Source organism: Hemibagrus wyckioides, linkage group LG11 (assembly GCF_019097595.1).
Source record: "Hemibagrus wyckioides isolate EC202008001 linkage group LG11, SWU_Hwy_1.0, whole genome shotgun sequence".
Classification (NCBI taxonomy): Eukaryota; Metazoa; Chordata; class Actinopteri; order Siluriformes; family Bagridae; genus Hemibagrus; species Hemibagrus wyckioides.
Genome location: NC_080720.1, coordinates 34,456,741 through 34,472,513, shown reverse-complemented (window position 1 = coordinate 34,472,513; position 15,773 = coordinate 34,456,741). Strand labels below are relative to the sequence as shown.

General features: G+C 46.6%; 1 protein-coding gene across 4 annotated transcripts in view; it reads right to left on the bottom strand.

Annotated features, from left to right (window-relative positions):
* The window catches only part of slc44a2 (solute carrier family 44 member 2), a 51,584-nt gene that overhangs the window by 4,001 nt on the left and 31,810 nt on the right, over positions 1-15,773 (bottom strand). For 2 of the 4 annotated variants that reach the window (XM_058403952.1, XM_058403953.1), the window contains exons 8-22: positions 15,523-15,649; positions 14,806-14,889; positions 14,455-14,567; positions 14,234-14,365; positions 7,645-7,744; positions 7,476-7,568; positions 6,462-6,546; positions 6,116-6,378; positions 5,802-5,896; positions 5,353-5,456; positions 5,197-5,270; positions 5,029-5,099; positions 4,854-4,942; positions 3,846-3,930; positions 1,832-3,660 (exon numbers count right to left, since the gene is read on the bottom strand). In XM_058403952.1, coding sequence (XP_058259935.1) covers positions 3,017-3,660; positions 3,846-3,930; positions 4,854-4,942; positions 5,029-5,099; positions 5,197-5,270; positions 5,353-5,456; positions 5,802-5,896; positions 6,116-6,378; positions 6,462-6,546; positions 7,476-7,568; positions 7,645-7,744; positions 14,234-14,365; positions 14,455-14,567; positions 14,806-14,889; positions 15,523-15,649 — 2,159 coding nt within the window. In that variant the 3' untranslated portion in view covers positions 1,832-3,016. Of the gene's footprint in view, positions 1-1,831; positions 3,661-3,845; positions 3,931-4,853; positions 4,943-5,028; positions 5,100-5,196; positions 5,271-5,352; positions 5,457-5,801; positions 5,897-6,115; positions 6,379-6,461; positions 6,547-7,475; positions 7,569-7,644; positions 7,745-14,233; positions 14,366-14,454; positions 14,568-14,805; positions 14,890-15,522; positions 15,650-15,773 lie in introns of those variants that run through there. The other 2 variants (XM_058403956.1, XM_058403954.1) reach the window with 1 other exon arrangement.

The following is a 15,773-nucleotide window of genomic DNA, read 5'->3' as shown; positions in this document are numbered from 1 at the left end:
CCACACATCAAACAACCACACAACAATCACACATTATCAACAACAACCACACATCAAACAACCACACATCATAAACAACAACCACACAACAAACAACCACACAACAAACAACCACACATCAACAACAACAACCACACAACAACCACACATCAACAACCACACATCAAACAATCACACATCAACAACCACACAACAAACAATCACACATCATCAACAAACAATCACACATCAAACAACCACACATCATCAACAACCACACATCAACCACACATCAACAACAACCACACATCAAACAATCACACATCAAACAACAACAACCACACAACAAACAATCACACATGAACAACCACACAACAATCACACATCATCAACAACAACCACACAACAAACAACCACACAACAAACAATCACACATCAACAACCACACAACAATCACACATCATCAACAACAACCACACATCAAACAATCACACATCAACAACCACACAACAATCACACATCAACAACAACCACACATCATCAACAACCACACATCAAACAACCACACAACAAACAATCACACATCAACAACCACACAACAAACAATCACCCATCAACAACCACACATCAAACAACCACACATCATGAACAACAACCACACAACAAACAATCACACATCAAACAACCACACATCATCAACAACCACACATCAACCACACATCAACAACAACCACACATCAAACAATCACACATCAACAACCACACAACAATCACACATCAACAACAACCACACATCATCAACAACCACACATCAAACAACCACACAACAAACAATCACCCATCAACAACCACACATCAAACAATCACCCATCAACAACCACACAATCAAACAACCACACATCATGAACAACAACCACACAACAAACAATCACACATCAAACAACCACACATCATCAACAACCACACATCAACCACACATCAACAACAACCACACATCAAACAATCACACATCAAACAACCACACATCAAACAATCACCCATCAACAACCACACATCAAACAACCACACATCATGAACAACCACACAACAAACAATCACACATCAAACAACCACACATCATCAACAACCACACATCAACCACACATCATCAACAACAACCACACATCAAACAATCACACATCAAACAACCACACATCATCAACAACCACACATCAACCACACATCATCAACAACCACACATCAAACAATCACACATCAAACAACCACACATCAAACAATCACACATCAAACAACCACACATCAAACAACCACACATCATCAACAACAACCACACAACAATCACACATCAAACAACCACACATCAACAACAACCACACAACAAACAACCACACATCATCAACAAACAATCACACAACAATAAAAATGTTATCAAACAATATACAAAATCTATCAATAATTATAAAATAAACAGAAAGTTCTAAAAACTTTTCCATCCCATCACCATGCCCAGTGTAGAGAGTCCACTTGAAAAGTTAAGTGACCTTCAGGTAAGGGGGTGTAGTGGGGGTGAGTGTAGTGTGGGGGGTGGGTAGTGTGTGTGGGGGTTAGTATAGTGTGGGGGAAATATTCAAACACTCAAAGCACAAAATCTAGTTAAATAAATCTACAATGATTTAAATAAATAATAATAAAAAACATAAAAAATATATTCAGCGTTCCGGTGGACTGATGGAGGTGTGTGTGTGTGTGTGTGTGTGTGTGTGGTTTGAGACAGGCCTATATTGGACTGTACCACTGTAAAGCAGAGGCAAAGTGAAGAGAATGTTAGCATTAGCATTAGCACACTCAGGTGAAGAGTTGAAGCAGGCAACAGTTTATTCACTGAAAGTCACAATGAACAACGTACAAAGATAGAAAACCAAGAGAGAGGTAGAAAAAGAGAAAAGGCAGAACAATCACATTCACTGTAGTGGGCGTGGTCAAGTAGGCGGTTATGGCAGTGGGTGTGGCTGTGCCTCCTGGCAACATGGAAGTTATGTTTATTTATTACGCTGTTTTATAACTAGCATGACAGCAGCTACTCAGCTAGCTATCATCTGGTTTGTTATGGCTAGTCGCTAGCTAGCAAGTTCTCTTTAGCTTGTTTAACAACATGCTAATTTAAGTTAGCTAGCTTTAGCAAACCATTAGCCCAATATTTAACAGCATTTACATATTTATCTGTATTTATGACGTCAGGAGGACGAAGACAAGTGCCACAGAGTAAACGTTTACACACTGTTTTCATCTCAAATCATTTCACAAGCTTTTGTTCTGAATTTGTAATCGAAAATGCTACACCGCTAGTGCATTCCTGAACAACACACACACACACATGCTGATTATCATGTCTAGAATATACAGCAAAATTTAATAAGAAATATTATCATGTTTTGTTCAGAAGCGTAGAGAGAGCGTCTCCATGGAAACAACAATCCCACAATTCCAATCAGCCTGGAGACAAAGATGGCGGACTGAATGGAACTGGGAACATGGCTGTCGTGAACACTTCCATCTTCACTGCTCTGTGTAAGAGTTACAGCAGCGCTCACTGACCGACAAATGGACAGTCGTTACCATGGTTACAGTTCACTCCTGACCTCCTGACAATAACAATTACAACAACAACAAACACTTCAAACCAGTTGCATGTCTCCAGGCTAAGAGAAGCAAGAAACTAATGAAACAGTGTATCTAACCCTGCCCCCCACCTGTGATTGGTCTAATTGTGACACGCCTTTTTGCTGTGTTTGGGGTCGTGACCTTGTTACGGCTCAATGCTGCTGGTTTTAAGGATATTTTTTTACTTTGACTCCCTCACTAGTGCTAGTTAGCATTAGTTAGTTTAACTTGACTAGCCAGTTAGTTATGAATGCGTGAGAATGGTTAGTTATGAGAATGAGACATGTTGAGGTTTATTTACATCGTGCTACGTGCGAATGTGTTAATTTTACACGAGTGTTTGTCAGAACACGCCGGTGGCTCTCGCTAGGTCACCTCACTCGTTCTGAGGCGTTAGCGGAGTCTCACTCTCCTGAGGACCGTTCTCTTGAGGCTTTGCTGCTTCAGGTTCCTGCTGTTCTTCTTCTTCTTCTTGTGACTGCTTGGTCTCCTGCACCTCGTCCTCGTGTATTCCGTTTTGCTGCACTGCGTTTTGAGGATTTGTCATCACTACTTCCTGTACTTCTTTTTTTTCCTCCTTTACTGTGATAGCATCCTGCGTTAGTTCCGCTTCTTCCTTCTGTGTCGTCTCCTGCACTGCCAGTGTTTCCTGCTTTTCTGCCACTTCCTGTGTTAGTGGCACTTCCTGTGTTAGTGTTTCTTCCTGTTTTAGGGGCACTTCCTGTGTTAGCATTACTTCCTGTTTTAGTGGCACTTCCTGTGTTAGTGTTACTTCCTGTGTTAGTGTTACTTCCTGCTTTAACACTGTCTCTTGCATTAGTGGTGTTTCTTCCTCGTTTTCATTTTTGAGTGTCTCCTGCTGTTTGAGCTGCACTTCTCCGTTTTCCTGAAGTGCCACTTCTTCATCTTCTCCCCTGTCTTCCTCCTCTATCACTTTGCTAACAGATAGAATGTCATGCAGCTCAGGGGACATGAGGTACGGCCGCTCGGTGGAGCCATCATTCCTCTCCAGATCCTCACCTTCAGTGTTTCAGAGTGTTAGCAGGTTGTTAGCAAAGAGACAGCAGGGGGTGGGGTGAAGAGAAAGAGCGAGAGGGAGAAGGCAAAAGTATCAGAAAACTGTGAAAATGGAAGACAAGAACAGAGAGGAAAGTAACACACACACACACACACACACACACACACACTTGGGCCTTCACACTTACAGAAGCAGAGGAACAGTGTGTCCACACACATTGCATAAACACTGAAGAAACCATGAGCGATCAAATACGTCCCAAACACCACTGTCTGGAGAGAGAAACACACACACACACACAGATTACATAAACTGTGGCATCATTATCATCATCCTCATTGCTGTGATGTCATCAGTAATAACACACTGACACTCATAATCTTTACAAACTAAAGAAAAAATCACTATTTTTATCACACAAAAATGTTTCCTGTCTGTAACAGCAGCTTGTTGCTATGCAACAGTGTAACAACAATGTAACAGCGTTATTATCTAACAGTGTAACAACAATGTAACAGCGTTATTATCTAACAGTGTAACAACAATGTAACAGCGTTATTATCTAACAGTGTAACAACAATGTAACAGCGTTATTATCTAACAGTGTAACAACAATGTAACAGCGTTATTATCTAACAGTGTAACAACAATGTAACAGCGTTATTATCTAACAGTGTAATGTCTGGAGAATATAATGATTTAAATCTGTAACAATGGATCAGAATTAATCATGTAAACTCTACACTGAGTTATAATGTGTGTGTGTGAGAGTGTGTGTTTGTGTGTGTGTGTGTTTGTGTGTGTATTGTGTGTGTTTTTGTGTGTGTGTGTATTGTGTGTTTTTGTGTTTGTGTGTATTGTGTTTTTGTGTGTGTGTATTGTGTGTTTTTGTGTGTGTGTGTGTATTGTGTGTGTGTATTGTGTGTGTGTGTGTGTTTTTGTGTGTGTGTGTGTGTCACTGTATGAGCCATCTCATTTATAACTTTTTAAAACGGTTTCAGATTAAAACACGAAACCTTCTGATGAACTTTGACACTTTTTGACAGTTGATTTTTCTTTTCTTTTTCCAATTAAAAATGAAAATGAGCTGTCATTAACAGTGTAATGTGTGTCTATTCATCTGTCTGTCTGTTCATCTGCATTTCTGTCTGTGTGTTTGTTTGTGTGTGTGTGTGTGTGTGTGTGTAGGACATACCAGTATAGGTACCCAGTAGTAGTTTAATGAAGGTGCTGCTTCCTCAACAGCCTTAATTCTCCCAGAGAAGAAGAAGAAGGAGCCGATTCCTGATCACACACAGTCATGGAGTTTAACACACTGGTTAACATACACACACACACACACACACACACAACATACAGTAGTTACTCACCTACAATCCCTACAATCAGCAGTTTCCCCAGAAACAACAGGAAGTCAGTGACTTTGTCCAAAACGGCCACCCTGAGACAAACACACAAACACACACATTCTATTATTACACACATACAGACACGAGAATGAGATGGTGATATCATCAGAAAGTGCCCTGTGTTCTCACCTGACAATGTTCCTCATGAGCAGGAAGAAGGCGTCTTTAGCAGACGTGCAGAAGTTCTTACCATAAATCGCCACCTGTCAGCAAACACATCAGCATTAATGTCAGAGACTCACACACTGAACAGGTCTGAGTGTGCGTGTGTGTGTGTGTGTGTACCATGATATAGGCGTTTCTGTTGATGAATCTAATACACTTCTCCAAACACCAGAAGCAGCAGCTTAGGCAGCGGAGCAAAAACTTCACAAATCTGTTCTCAGCTCCTAAAGGAACAAATAAACATAAAAAAATAAAACAGAGAAAATAAATCAGCTGTGACACTGATGTTCAGTGAGACAGATGTTCAGTGAGACAGATGTTCAGTGAGACTTTCTGCAGAGAGGTGATGATGTGATGAGGTAATCAAAACACCACTAACCATTCACACACCACCAACATGGGCTATGAGACAGACAGACACACAGACAGATGGACAGACAGATGCACAGTCAGACAGACAGACAGACGAACAGACACACAGACAGATGGACAGACAGATGGACGGACAGACAGACAGGCAGATGGACAGACAGACGGGCAGATGGACAGACAGACGGGCAGTCAGAGACCTTTCAGTTTGTGTTCGAGGTACTCCAGCGTGACTCTGATCACCTGAACAATCGCCAGAATGAGAGAACCAAATGCCAGAGACCCTGTGTGATATCTGTGACACACACACGCACGCAGACACATGCACACACACGCATGCACACACATTACACTGTTAATGACAGCTCATTTTCATTTTTAATTGGAAAAAGGAAATTAAAATCAACTGTCAAAAAGTGACAAATTTCATCAGAAGGTATCGTGTTTTAATCTGAAACCGTTTTAAAAAGTTATAAATGAGATGGCTCATACAGTGACACACACACACACACACCTGAGAGCACGGCCGAGCGAGCTGAAGATGGGGAATGCTGGGATATCATCAGGTTTCTTAAAGGCCCAGTAGTAGGAGGCGAAGGCTCCAGCCAGGGTCACATGGCCCAAGGCCACCACGAAGTTCACACACCAGAAGAAGAGGAAGAGGTTATAGAACTGGAACAGGATCAGGTACCTGTGATAGAACGTCTCACCTCCATAAAAGGCAAACATACACTCGGCGTCTGGACACAGCGAGGAGATGTTGGAGCTGTTAAATGTCTGGACACACAGACAGGAATCTACTGAAACATCTGCACTATTAACATTTTATTTATTTATTCATTTGTAATGACGTGACTGACCTCAGGGTCACATCTCTGCCTGCTGAACTCACACTCGCTGCTGTTAAACACTTTATACACCGCAGAGCTGGATGTGGACAGAAACCTGCAGGAAGTCATTAAGGAACACATCATGAAACAGCAGCTGTGTCCTACACACTGTCCCCCTGCTCTCCTGAGGGGACGCACCTCAACATCAGCAAGGCTGGAATGTGCGGCTGGTGTGTGTGTGTTACCCACAATGCAATGTGTGTGTACGTTTGCTGTCAGTGTGTCAGGACTGGTGTGTGAGAGCTTCTCTTCATGGAACCATGTGATGAGTGTGAGATAAAGATGGAGGACACTTCAGTCTTTGTTTGAAGCTCAGTGAAGAATTTCTCACCGCCGCCTTTACCAGCAGGCGTGAGATCTGAGACAAACGCGCTATTGTTATTTGTTTAGGACACTGAGTGTGTGAGCAAGACAGACGTCTCATATTTTAATGAAGAGTGGACATTAACCTGGAGCTCGGAGTTCTGGACACTGATTGGTGGGTCACTGAGCTGCTGCTGAGTTCTGGACACTGATTGGTGGGTCACTGAGCTGCTGCTGAGTTCTGGACTCTGATTGGTGGATCAGGTGGTGATTAATTCTCTCTAACAGCAGCTCTGACTGCAGCACAGCTTTATATTAATGCTCTCGCTCATGGTTTCCATAGCAACAGCTCCTTCACAGGGACAAGTACAGCTCACACACTTCACTGGTAATAAACAAGTTATAAACTTGTGGAATTGTTGAATTTTAATGAGATGTTTGTGTGTGAAGTGTGGAAGGAGTCTCCAGTGTCAGAGATTTTTGTCCAGAAGAGAGAGAATAGAGAGAGACTGGTGAGGGAATGAGGGACTGTAGCTGCTATAACGAAAGAACAGGATATGAATTATCACAGATATGAAGTGTTACTAGAAATGGCTAAAAAACATCTGTTTATACTGGGGGATGTGCTGTTAGGAAAATAATCAGCTTCAGGGTGTGTGTGTGTGTGTGTGTGTAGGATACACTGCTGTAACTGCCCAGTACGCAATCACCAGAGCCAAAAGGGCAAAGGTCAGCAGCGGGTAGAACAGTGATGACATCACATGACCCACCGCCCTGAAACACATGAAGAGACAGAGTTAGAATACACAGTGTGTGTGTATGTGTGTGTGTGTGTGTGTGTGTGTGTTACCTGCTGGCCTCTTTAATCAAAGCAATGGCGATCCTGATACGTTTCCTGAGGAAGATGAGCAGGAGGAAGATGATGACCTCCAAAATACACAAGATGATCACTGACACACACACACGCAAACACACACACACACGCACACACACAGTGTCATTATCTTTTGCACCAGAAGCATTATGTAGTGAACACACTGAGTGATATTTAGTGATGCTGTGGGCGTGTTTCAAACCACACACATTTCTCCTTCACATGCCACGGTGCATTATGGGGTTGTATATGGGGCAGAATACACTTAGAGCAGCACTGGGAGATTCATGCTTTAACACATGACATGTAGTAAGTAGTGTGTGTGTGTGTGTGTGGTCTGTGACACAGCCGTATCAGTGTGTGTGTGTGTGTGTGTGGTCTGTGACACAGCCGTATCAGTGTGTGTGTGTGTGGTCTGTGACACAGCCGTATCAGTGTGTGTGTGTGTGTGGTCTGTGACACAGCCGTATCAGTGTGTGTGTGTGTGGTCTGTGACACAGCCGTATCAGTGTGTGTGTGTGTGTGGTCTGTGACACAGCCGTATCAGTGTGTGTGTGTGGTCTGTGACACAGCCGTATCAGTGTGTGTGTGTGTGTGGTCTGTGACACAGCCGTATCAGTGTGTGTGTGTGTGTGTGTGGTCTGTGACACAGCCGTATCAGTGTGTGTGTGTGTGGTCTGTGACACAGCCGTATCAGTGTGTGTGTGTGTGGTCTGTGACACAGCCGTATCAGTGTGTGTGTGTGTGGTCTGTGACACAGCCGTATCAGTGTGTGTGTGTGTGGTCTGTGACACAGCCGTATCAGTGTGTGTGTGTGGTCTGTGACACAGCCGTATCAGTGTGTGTGTGTGTGGTCTGTGACACAGCCGTATCAGTGTGTGTGTGTGTGTGTGTGGTCTGTGACACAGCCGTATCAGTGTGTGTGTGTGTGGTCTGTGACACAGCCGTATCAGTGTGTGTGTGTGTGTGTGTGGTCTGTGACACAGCCGTATCAGTGTGTGTGTGTGGTCTGTGACACAGCCGTATCAGTGTGTGTGTGTGTGTGTGTGGTCTGTGACACAGCCGTATCAGTGTGTGTGTGTGTGTGGTCTGTGACACAGCCGTATCAGTGTGTGTGTGTGTGGTCTGTGACACAGCCGTATCAGTGTGTGTGTGTGTGTGGTCTGTGACACAGCCGTATCAGTGTGTGTGTGTGGTCTGTGACACAGCCGTATCAGTGTGTGTGTGTGTGGTCTGTGACACAGCCGTATCAGTGTGTGTGTGTGGTCTGTGACACAGCCGTATCAGTGTGTGTGTGTGGTCTGTGACACAGCCGTATCAGTGTGTGTGTGTGTGGTCTGTGACACAGCCGTATCAGTGTGTGTGTGTGTGGTCTGTGACACAGCCGTATCAGTGTGTGTGTGTGTGTGTGTGGTCTGTGACACAGCCGTATCAGTGTGTGTGTGTGTGTGTGTGGTCTGTGACACAGCCGTATCAGTGTGTGTGTGTGTGGTCTGTGACACAGCCGTATCAGTGTGTGTGTGTGTGGTCTGTGACACAGCCGTATCAGTGTGTGTGTGTGTGGTCTGTGACACAGCCGTATCAGTGTGTGTGTGTGTGGTCTGTGACACAGCCGTATCAGTGTGTGTGTGTGTGTGTGTGGTCTGTGACACAGCCGTATCAGTGTGTGTGTGTGTGGTCTGTGACACAGCCGTATCAGTGTGTGTGTGTGTGGTCTGTGACACAGCCGTATCAGTGTGTGTGTGTGGTCTGTGACACAGCCGTATCAGTGTGTGTGTGTGGTCTGTGACACAGCCGTATCAGTGTGTGTGTGTGTGTGTGTGGTCTGTGACACAGCCGTATCAGTGTGTGTGTGTGTGGTCTGTGACACAGCCGTATCAGTGTGTGTGTGTGTGGTCTGTGACACAGCCGTATCAGTGTGTGTGTGTGTGGTCTGTGACACAGCCGTATCAGTGTGTGTGTGTGTGGTCTGTGACACAGCCGTATCAGTGTGTGTGTGTGTGTGGTCTGTGACACAGCCGTATCAGTGTGTGTGTGTGTGTGTGTGGTCTGTGACACAGCCGTATCAGTGTGTGTGTGTGTGGTCTGTGACACAGCCGTATCAGTGTGTGTGTGTGTGGTCTGTGACACAGCCGTATCAGTGTGTGTGTGTGTGTGGTCTGTGACACAGCCGTATCAGTGTGTGTGTGTGGTCTGTGACACAGCCGTATCAGTGTGTGTGTGTGTGTGTGTGTGGTCTGTGACACAGCCGTATCAGTGTGTGTGTGTGTGGTCTGTGACACAGCCGTATCAGTGTGTGTGTGTGTGTGGTCTGTGACACAGCCGTATCAGTGTGTGTGTGTGTGTGGTCTGTGACACAGCCGTATCAGTGTGTGTGTGTGTGTGGTCTGTGACACAGCCGTATCAGTGTGTGTGTGTGTGGTCTGTGACACAGCCGTATCAGTGTGTGTGTGTGTGTGGTCTGTGACACAGCCGTATCAGTGTGTGTGTGTGTGTGGTCTGTGACACAGCCGTATCAGTGTGTGTGTGTGTGTGGTCTGTGACACAGCCGTATCAGTGTGTGTGTGTGTGTGGTCTGTGACACAGCCGTATCAGTGTGTGTGTGTGTGGTCTGTGACACAGCCGTATCAGTGTGTGTGTGTGGTCTGTGACACAGCCGTATCAGTGTGTGTGTGTGTGTGTGGTCTGTGACACAGCCGTATCAGTGTGTGTGTGTGTGTGTGTGGTCTGTGACACAGCCGTATCAGTGTGTGTGTGTGTGGTCTGTGACACAGCCGTATCAGTGTGTGTGTGTGTGGTCTGTGACACAGCCGTATCAGTGTGTGTGTGTGTGGTCTGTGACACAGCCGTATCAGTGTGTGTGTGTGTGGTCTGTGACACAGCCGTATCAGTGTGTGTGTGTGTGTGGTCTGTGACACAGCCGTATCAGTGTGTGTGTGTGTGGTCTGTGACACAGCCGTATCAGTGTGTGTGTGTGTGTGTGGTCTGTGACACAGCCGTATCAGTGTGTGTGTGTGTGGTCTGTGACACAGCCGTATCAGTGTGTGTGTGTGTGGTCTGTGACACAGCCGTATCAGTGTGTGTGTGTGTGGTCTGTGACACAGCCGTATCAGTGTGTGTGTGTGTGGTCTGTGACACAGCCGTATCAGTGTGTGTGTGTGGTCTGTGACACAGCCGTATCAGTGTGTGTGTGTGTGTGGTCTGTGACACAGCCGTATCAGTGTGTGTGTGTGGTCTGTGACACAGCCGTATCAGTGTGTGTGTGTGTGGTCTGTGACACAGCCGTATCAGTGTGTGTGTGTGTGGTCTGTGACACAGCCGTATCAGTGTGTGTGTGTGTGGTCTGTGACACAGCCGTATCAGTGTGTGTGTGTGTGGTCTGTGACACAGCCGTATCAGTGTGTGTGTGTGTGGTCTGTGACACAGCCGTATCAGTGTGTGTGTGTGTGGTCTGTGACACAGCCGTATCAGTGTGTGTGTGTGTGGTCTGTGACACAGCCGTATCAGTGTGTGTGTGTGTGGTCTGTGACACAGCCGTATCAGTGTGTGTGTGTGTGGTCTGTGACACAGCCGTATCAGTGTGTGTGTGTGTGGTCTGTGACACAGCCGTATCAGTGTGTGTGTGTGTGTGGTCTGTGACACAGCCGTATCAGTGTGTGTGTGTGTGTGGTCTGTGACACAGCCGTATCAGTGTGTGTGTGTGTGGTCTGTGACACAGCCGTATCAGTGTGTGTGTGTGTGGTCTGTGACACAGCCGTATCAGTGTGTGTGTGTGTGTGGTCTGTGACACAGCCGTATCAGTGTGTGTGTGTGTGGTCTGTGACACAGCCGTATCAGTGTGTGTGTGTGTGGTCTGTGACACAGCCGTATCAGTGTGTGTGTGTGTGGTCTGTGACACAGCCGTATCAGTGTGTGTGTGTGTGTGGTCTGTGACACAGCCGTATCAGTGTGTGTGTGTGTGGTCTGTGACACAGCCGTATCAGTGTGTGTGTGTGTGGTCTGTGACACAGCCGTATCAGTGTGTGTGTGTGGTCTGTGACACAGCCGTATCAGTGTGTGTGTGTGTGTGGTCTGTGACACAGCCGTATCAGTGTGTGTGTGTGTGGTCTGTGACACAGCCGTATCAGTGTGTGTGTGTGTGGTCTGTGACACAGCCGTATCAGTGTGTGTGTGTGTGGTCTGTGACACAGCCGTATCAGTGTGTGTGTGTGTGGTCTGTGACACAGCCGTATCAGTGTGTGTGTGTGTGGTCTGTGACACAGCCGTATCAGTGTGTGTGTGTGTGGTCTGTGACACAGCCGTATCAGTGTGTGTGTGTGGTCTGTGACACAGCCGTATCAGTGTGTGTGTGTGTGGTCTGTGACACAGCCGTATCAGTGTGTGTGTGTGGTCTGTGACACAGCCGTATCAGTGTGTGTGTGTGTGTGGTCTGTGACACAGCCGTATCAGTGTGTGTGTGTGTGGTCTGTGACACAGCCGTATCAGTGTGTGTGTGTGTGGTCTGTGACACAGCCGTATCAGTGTGTGTGTGTGTGTGGTCTGTGACACAGCCGTATCAGTGTGTGTGTGTGTGTGGTCTGTGACACAGCCGTATCAGTGTGTGTGTGTGTGGTCTGTGACACAGCCGTATCAGTGTGTGTGTGTGTGTGTGGTCTGTGACACAGCCGTATCAGTGTGTGTGTGTGTGTGTGTGGTCTGTGACACAGCCGTATCAGTGTGTGTGTGTGTGGTCTGTGACACAGCCGTATCAGTGTGTGTGTGTGTGTGTGTGGTCTGTGACACAGCCGTATCAGTGTGTGTGTGTGGTCTGTGACACAGCCGTATCAGTGTGTGTGTGTGTGTGTGGTCTGTGACACAGCCGTATCAGTGTGTGTGTGTGTGGTCTGTGACACAGCCGTATCAGTGTGTGTGTGTGTGGTCTGTGACACAGCCGTATCAGTGTGTGTGTGTGTGGTCTGTGACACAGCCGTATCAGTGTGTGTGTGTGTGGTCTGTGACACAGCCGTATCAGTGTGTGTGTGTGTGTGTGGTCTGTGACACAGCCGTATCAGTGTGTGTGTGTGTGGTCTGTGACACAGCCGTATCAGTGTGTGTGTGTGTGGTCTGTGACACAGCCGTATCAGTGTGTGTGTGTGTGTGTGTGGTCTGTGACACAGCCGTATCAGTGTGTGTGTGTGGTCTGTGACACAGCCGTATCAGTGTGTGTGTGTGTGGTCTGTGACACAGCCGTATCAGTGTGTGTGTGTGTGGTCTGTGACACAGCCGTATCAGTGTGTGTGTGTGTGGTCTGTGACACAGCCGTATCAGTGTGTGTGTGTGTGTGGTCTGTGACACAGCCGTATCAGTGTGTGTGTGTGTGGTCTGTGACACAGCCGTATCAGTGTGTGTGTGTGTGTGTGTGGTCTGTGACACAGCCGTATCAGTGTGTGTGTGTGTGGTCTGTGACACAGCCGTATCAGTGTGTGTGTGTGGTCTGTGACACAGCCGTATCAGTGTGTGTGTGTGTGGTCTGTGACACAGCCGTATCAGTGTGTGTGTGTGTGTGTGTGTGTGTGGTCTGTGACACAGCCGTATCAGTGTGTGTGTGTGGTCTGTGACACAGCCGTATCAGTGTGTGTGTGTGTGGTCTGTGACACAGCCGTATCAGTGTGTGTGTGTGTGGTCTGTGACACAGCCGTATCAGTGTGTGTGTGTGTGTGGTCTGTGACACAGCCGTATCAGTGTGTGTGTGTGTGTGGTCTGTGACACAGCCGTATCAGTGTGTGTGTGTGTGTGGTCTGTGACACAGCCGTATCAGTGTGTGTGTGTGTGGTCTGTGACACAGCCGTATCAGTGTGTGTGTGGTCTGTGACACAGCCGTATCAGTGTGTGTGTGTGTGTGGTCTGTGACACAGCCGTATCAGTGTGTGTGTGTGTGGTCTGTGACACAGCCGTATCAGTGTGTGTGTGTGTGGTCTGTGACACAGCCGTATCAGTGTGTGTGTGTGTGTGGTCTGTGACACAGCCGTATCAGTGTGTGTGTGTGTGGTCTGTGACACAGCCGTATCAGTGTGTGTGTGTGGTCTGTGACACAGCCGTATCAGTGTGTGTGTGTGGTCTGTGACACAGCCGTATCAGTGTGTGTGTGGTCTGTGACACAGCCGTATCAGTGTGTGTGTGTGGTCTGTGACACAGCCGTATCAGTGTGTGTGTGTGGTCTGTGACACAGCCGTATCAGTGTGTGTGTGGTCTGTGACACAGCCGTATCAGTGTGTGTGTGTGGTCTGTGACACAGCCGTATCAGTGTGTGTGTGGTCTGTGACACAGCCGTATCAGTGTGTGTGTGTGGTCTGTGACACAGCCGTATCAGTGTGTGTGTGTGTGGTCTGTGACACAGCCGTATCAGTGTGTGTGTGTGGTCTGTGACAGCCGTATCAGTGTGTGTGTGGTCTGTGACACAGCCGTATCAGTGTGTGTGTGTGTGGTCTGTGACACAGCCGTATCAGTGTGTGTGTGTGTGGTCTGTGACACAGCCGTATCAGTGTGTGTGTGTGTGTGTGTGTGTGTGTGTGTGTGTGAGTCTCACTGAAGGCGAGCCACGTCTGCTGCAGCTGCAGATACACGGTGAAGTCTGTCTGCAGACCCAGATCTGTGATGGACACGTCTGCGCCAGGCTGACCCTTAAACTGCACGTACTGCATATAACAGTGGAATATTCCTACACACACACACACACACACACACGACTCTCAAGTCAAGTTCAAGTCAAGTTCAAGTCAAGACTCTCAAGGAACTCAAGTTCCTCACCGTATGCAATAACCAGCAGAACCATGAAGATCATCACCCACACCATCACCCCCGCTAAGAACCGCAACAACACGATGAACAGCAGACTGAGCACCATCGCTACCACCAACCCACTGAGGGGAGAGGGGAGAGAGAGAGAGAGAGAGAGAGAGAGAGAGAGAGATTGTATTATTCAGTAAATATGTGAAGAAAGTTCCTCTGGTCTGTTGTGACTAAAACTGGACTTCATCTGAGCTTCATCACTGGGAACACCGGCTCCATGCTGGTGGGAGCATCACATTGTGGATATGCTTTTCATCAACAGGCAATTTGGTCAAACTGTGTGTATGTGTGTGTGTGTGTGAGACTCACAGCAGGATCCAGTGCCAGGACTGAGTGTAATCCTCAAAGATCCTCATGAACACCTGCCGCGCCTCCATCACAATGTTCGACTTCCTGTCAAAACACACTCAATAATAAACTACAAGAAAGGGGGAGGAGTCAGAGTGTCCTCCTGTGGCTGTGTCCTAAACCACACCTTAATGTAATGTGATTTGGGACGCAGCCCCAGGATGAAGCTAACTATTCTGCTCTACATTTAGTGTGCTAATAGTGTTTACTACTGAAGGCTATGGTGGCTTACAGGTACGAAACAAATAAAAAAACATTCAAAAAACACAAGGAAAATTCAGACGTGGAAAAGGTAGGAATAGTTTGTGAATGGAATTCTGACCGCTGATTGGATGAGACATCGGTCACTCAGGATCTACAGGAAATCCAGCAGGTTGCAGCAGTAGAAAGTGGATTATTGTGTGTATGAACGCAGCTCTGTTCTTATAGCGCTCCTTACATCCTTTAATCTGGAATAGTTTGCTCTTCAGAACATTCCTGCGTTCTTCAGGTGTGTTTTTAGAGATCACAAACTGATCTTTAGATCAGATTCCATTTCTCAAACTATGCATAACTTTTCCGCTTTGTCTGAATAGTCCTTGTGTTTTTGGATTTGTTATATTGTTTTGAATTTCTCAGCCACCGTGGAAGGCTGTACTGATGACCATGACAAGCACACACACACACACACACACTCACTTTGATGCCTCTAACAGGTCAGTGGTGTTTACATTCGTGTTGTTTCCATCTGTGAAAGTCGTCTTGTTGCCGATGACAACAACTCCACCTTTTCTCGTCTCCAAAGCCGGGAGACATCGGCGTGTAACTGAAGGACACACACACACACACACACACACATACAGATGACTCTTACAAAGTAATTCCAGTTTCCTGCACAGTTTAGAACGCATACATTACATTCCTCCTGCTTAATTCGGACAAGACAGAGG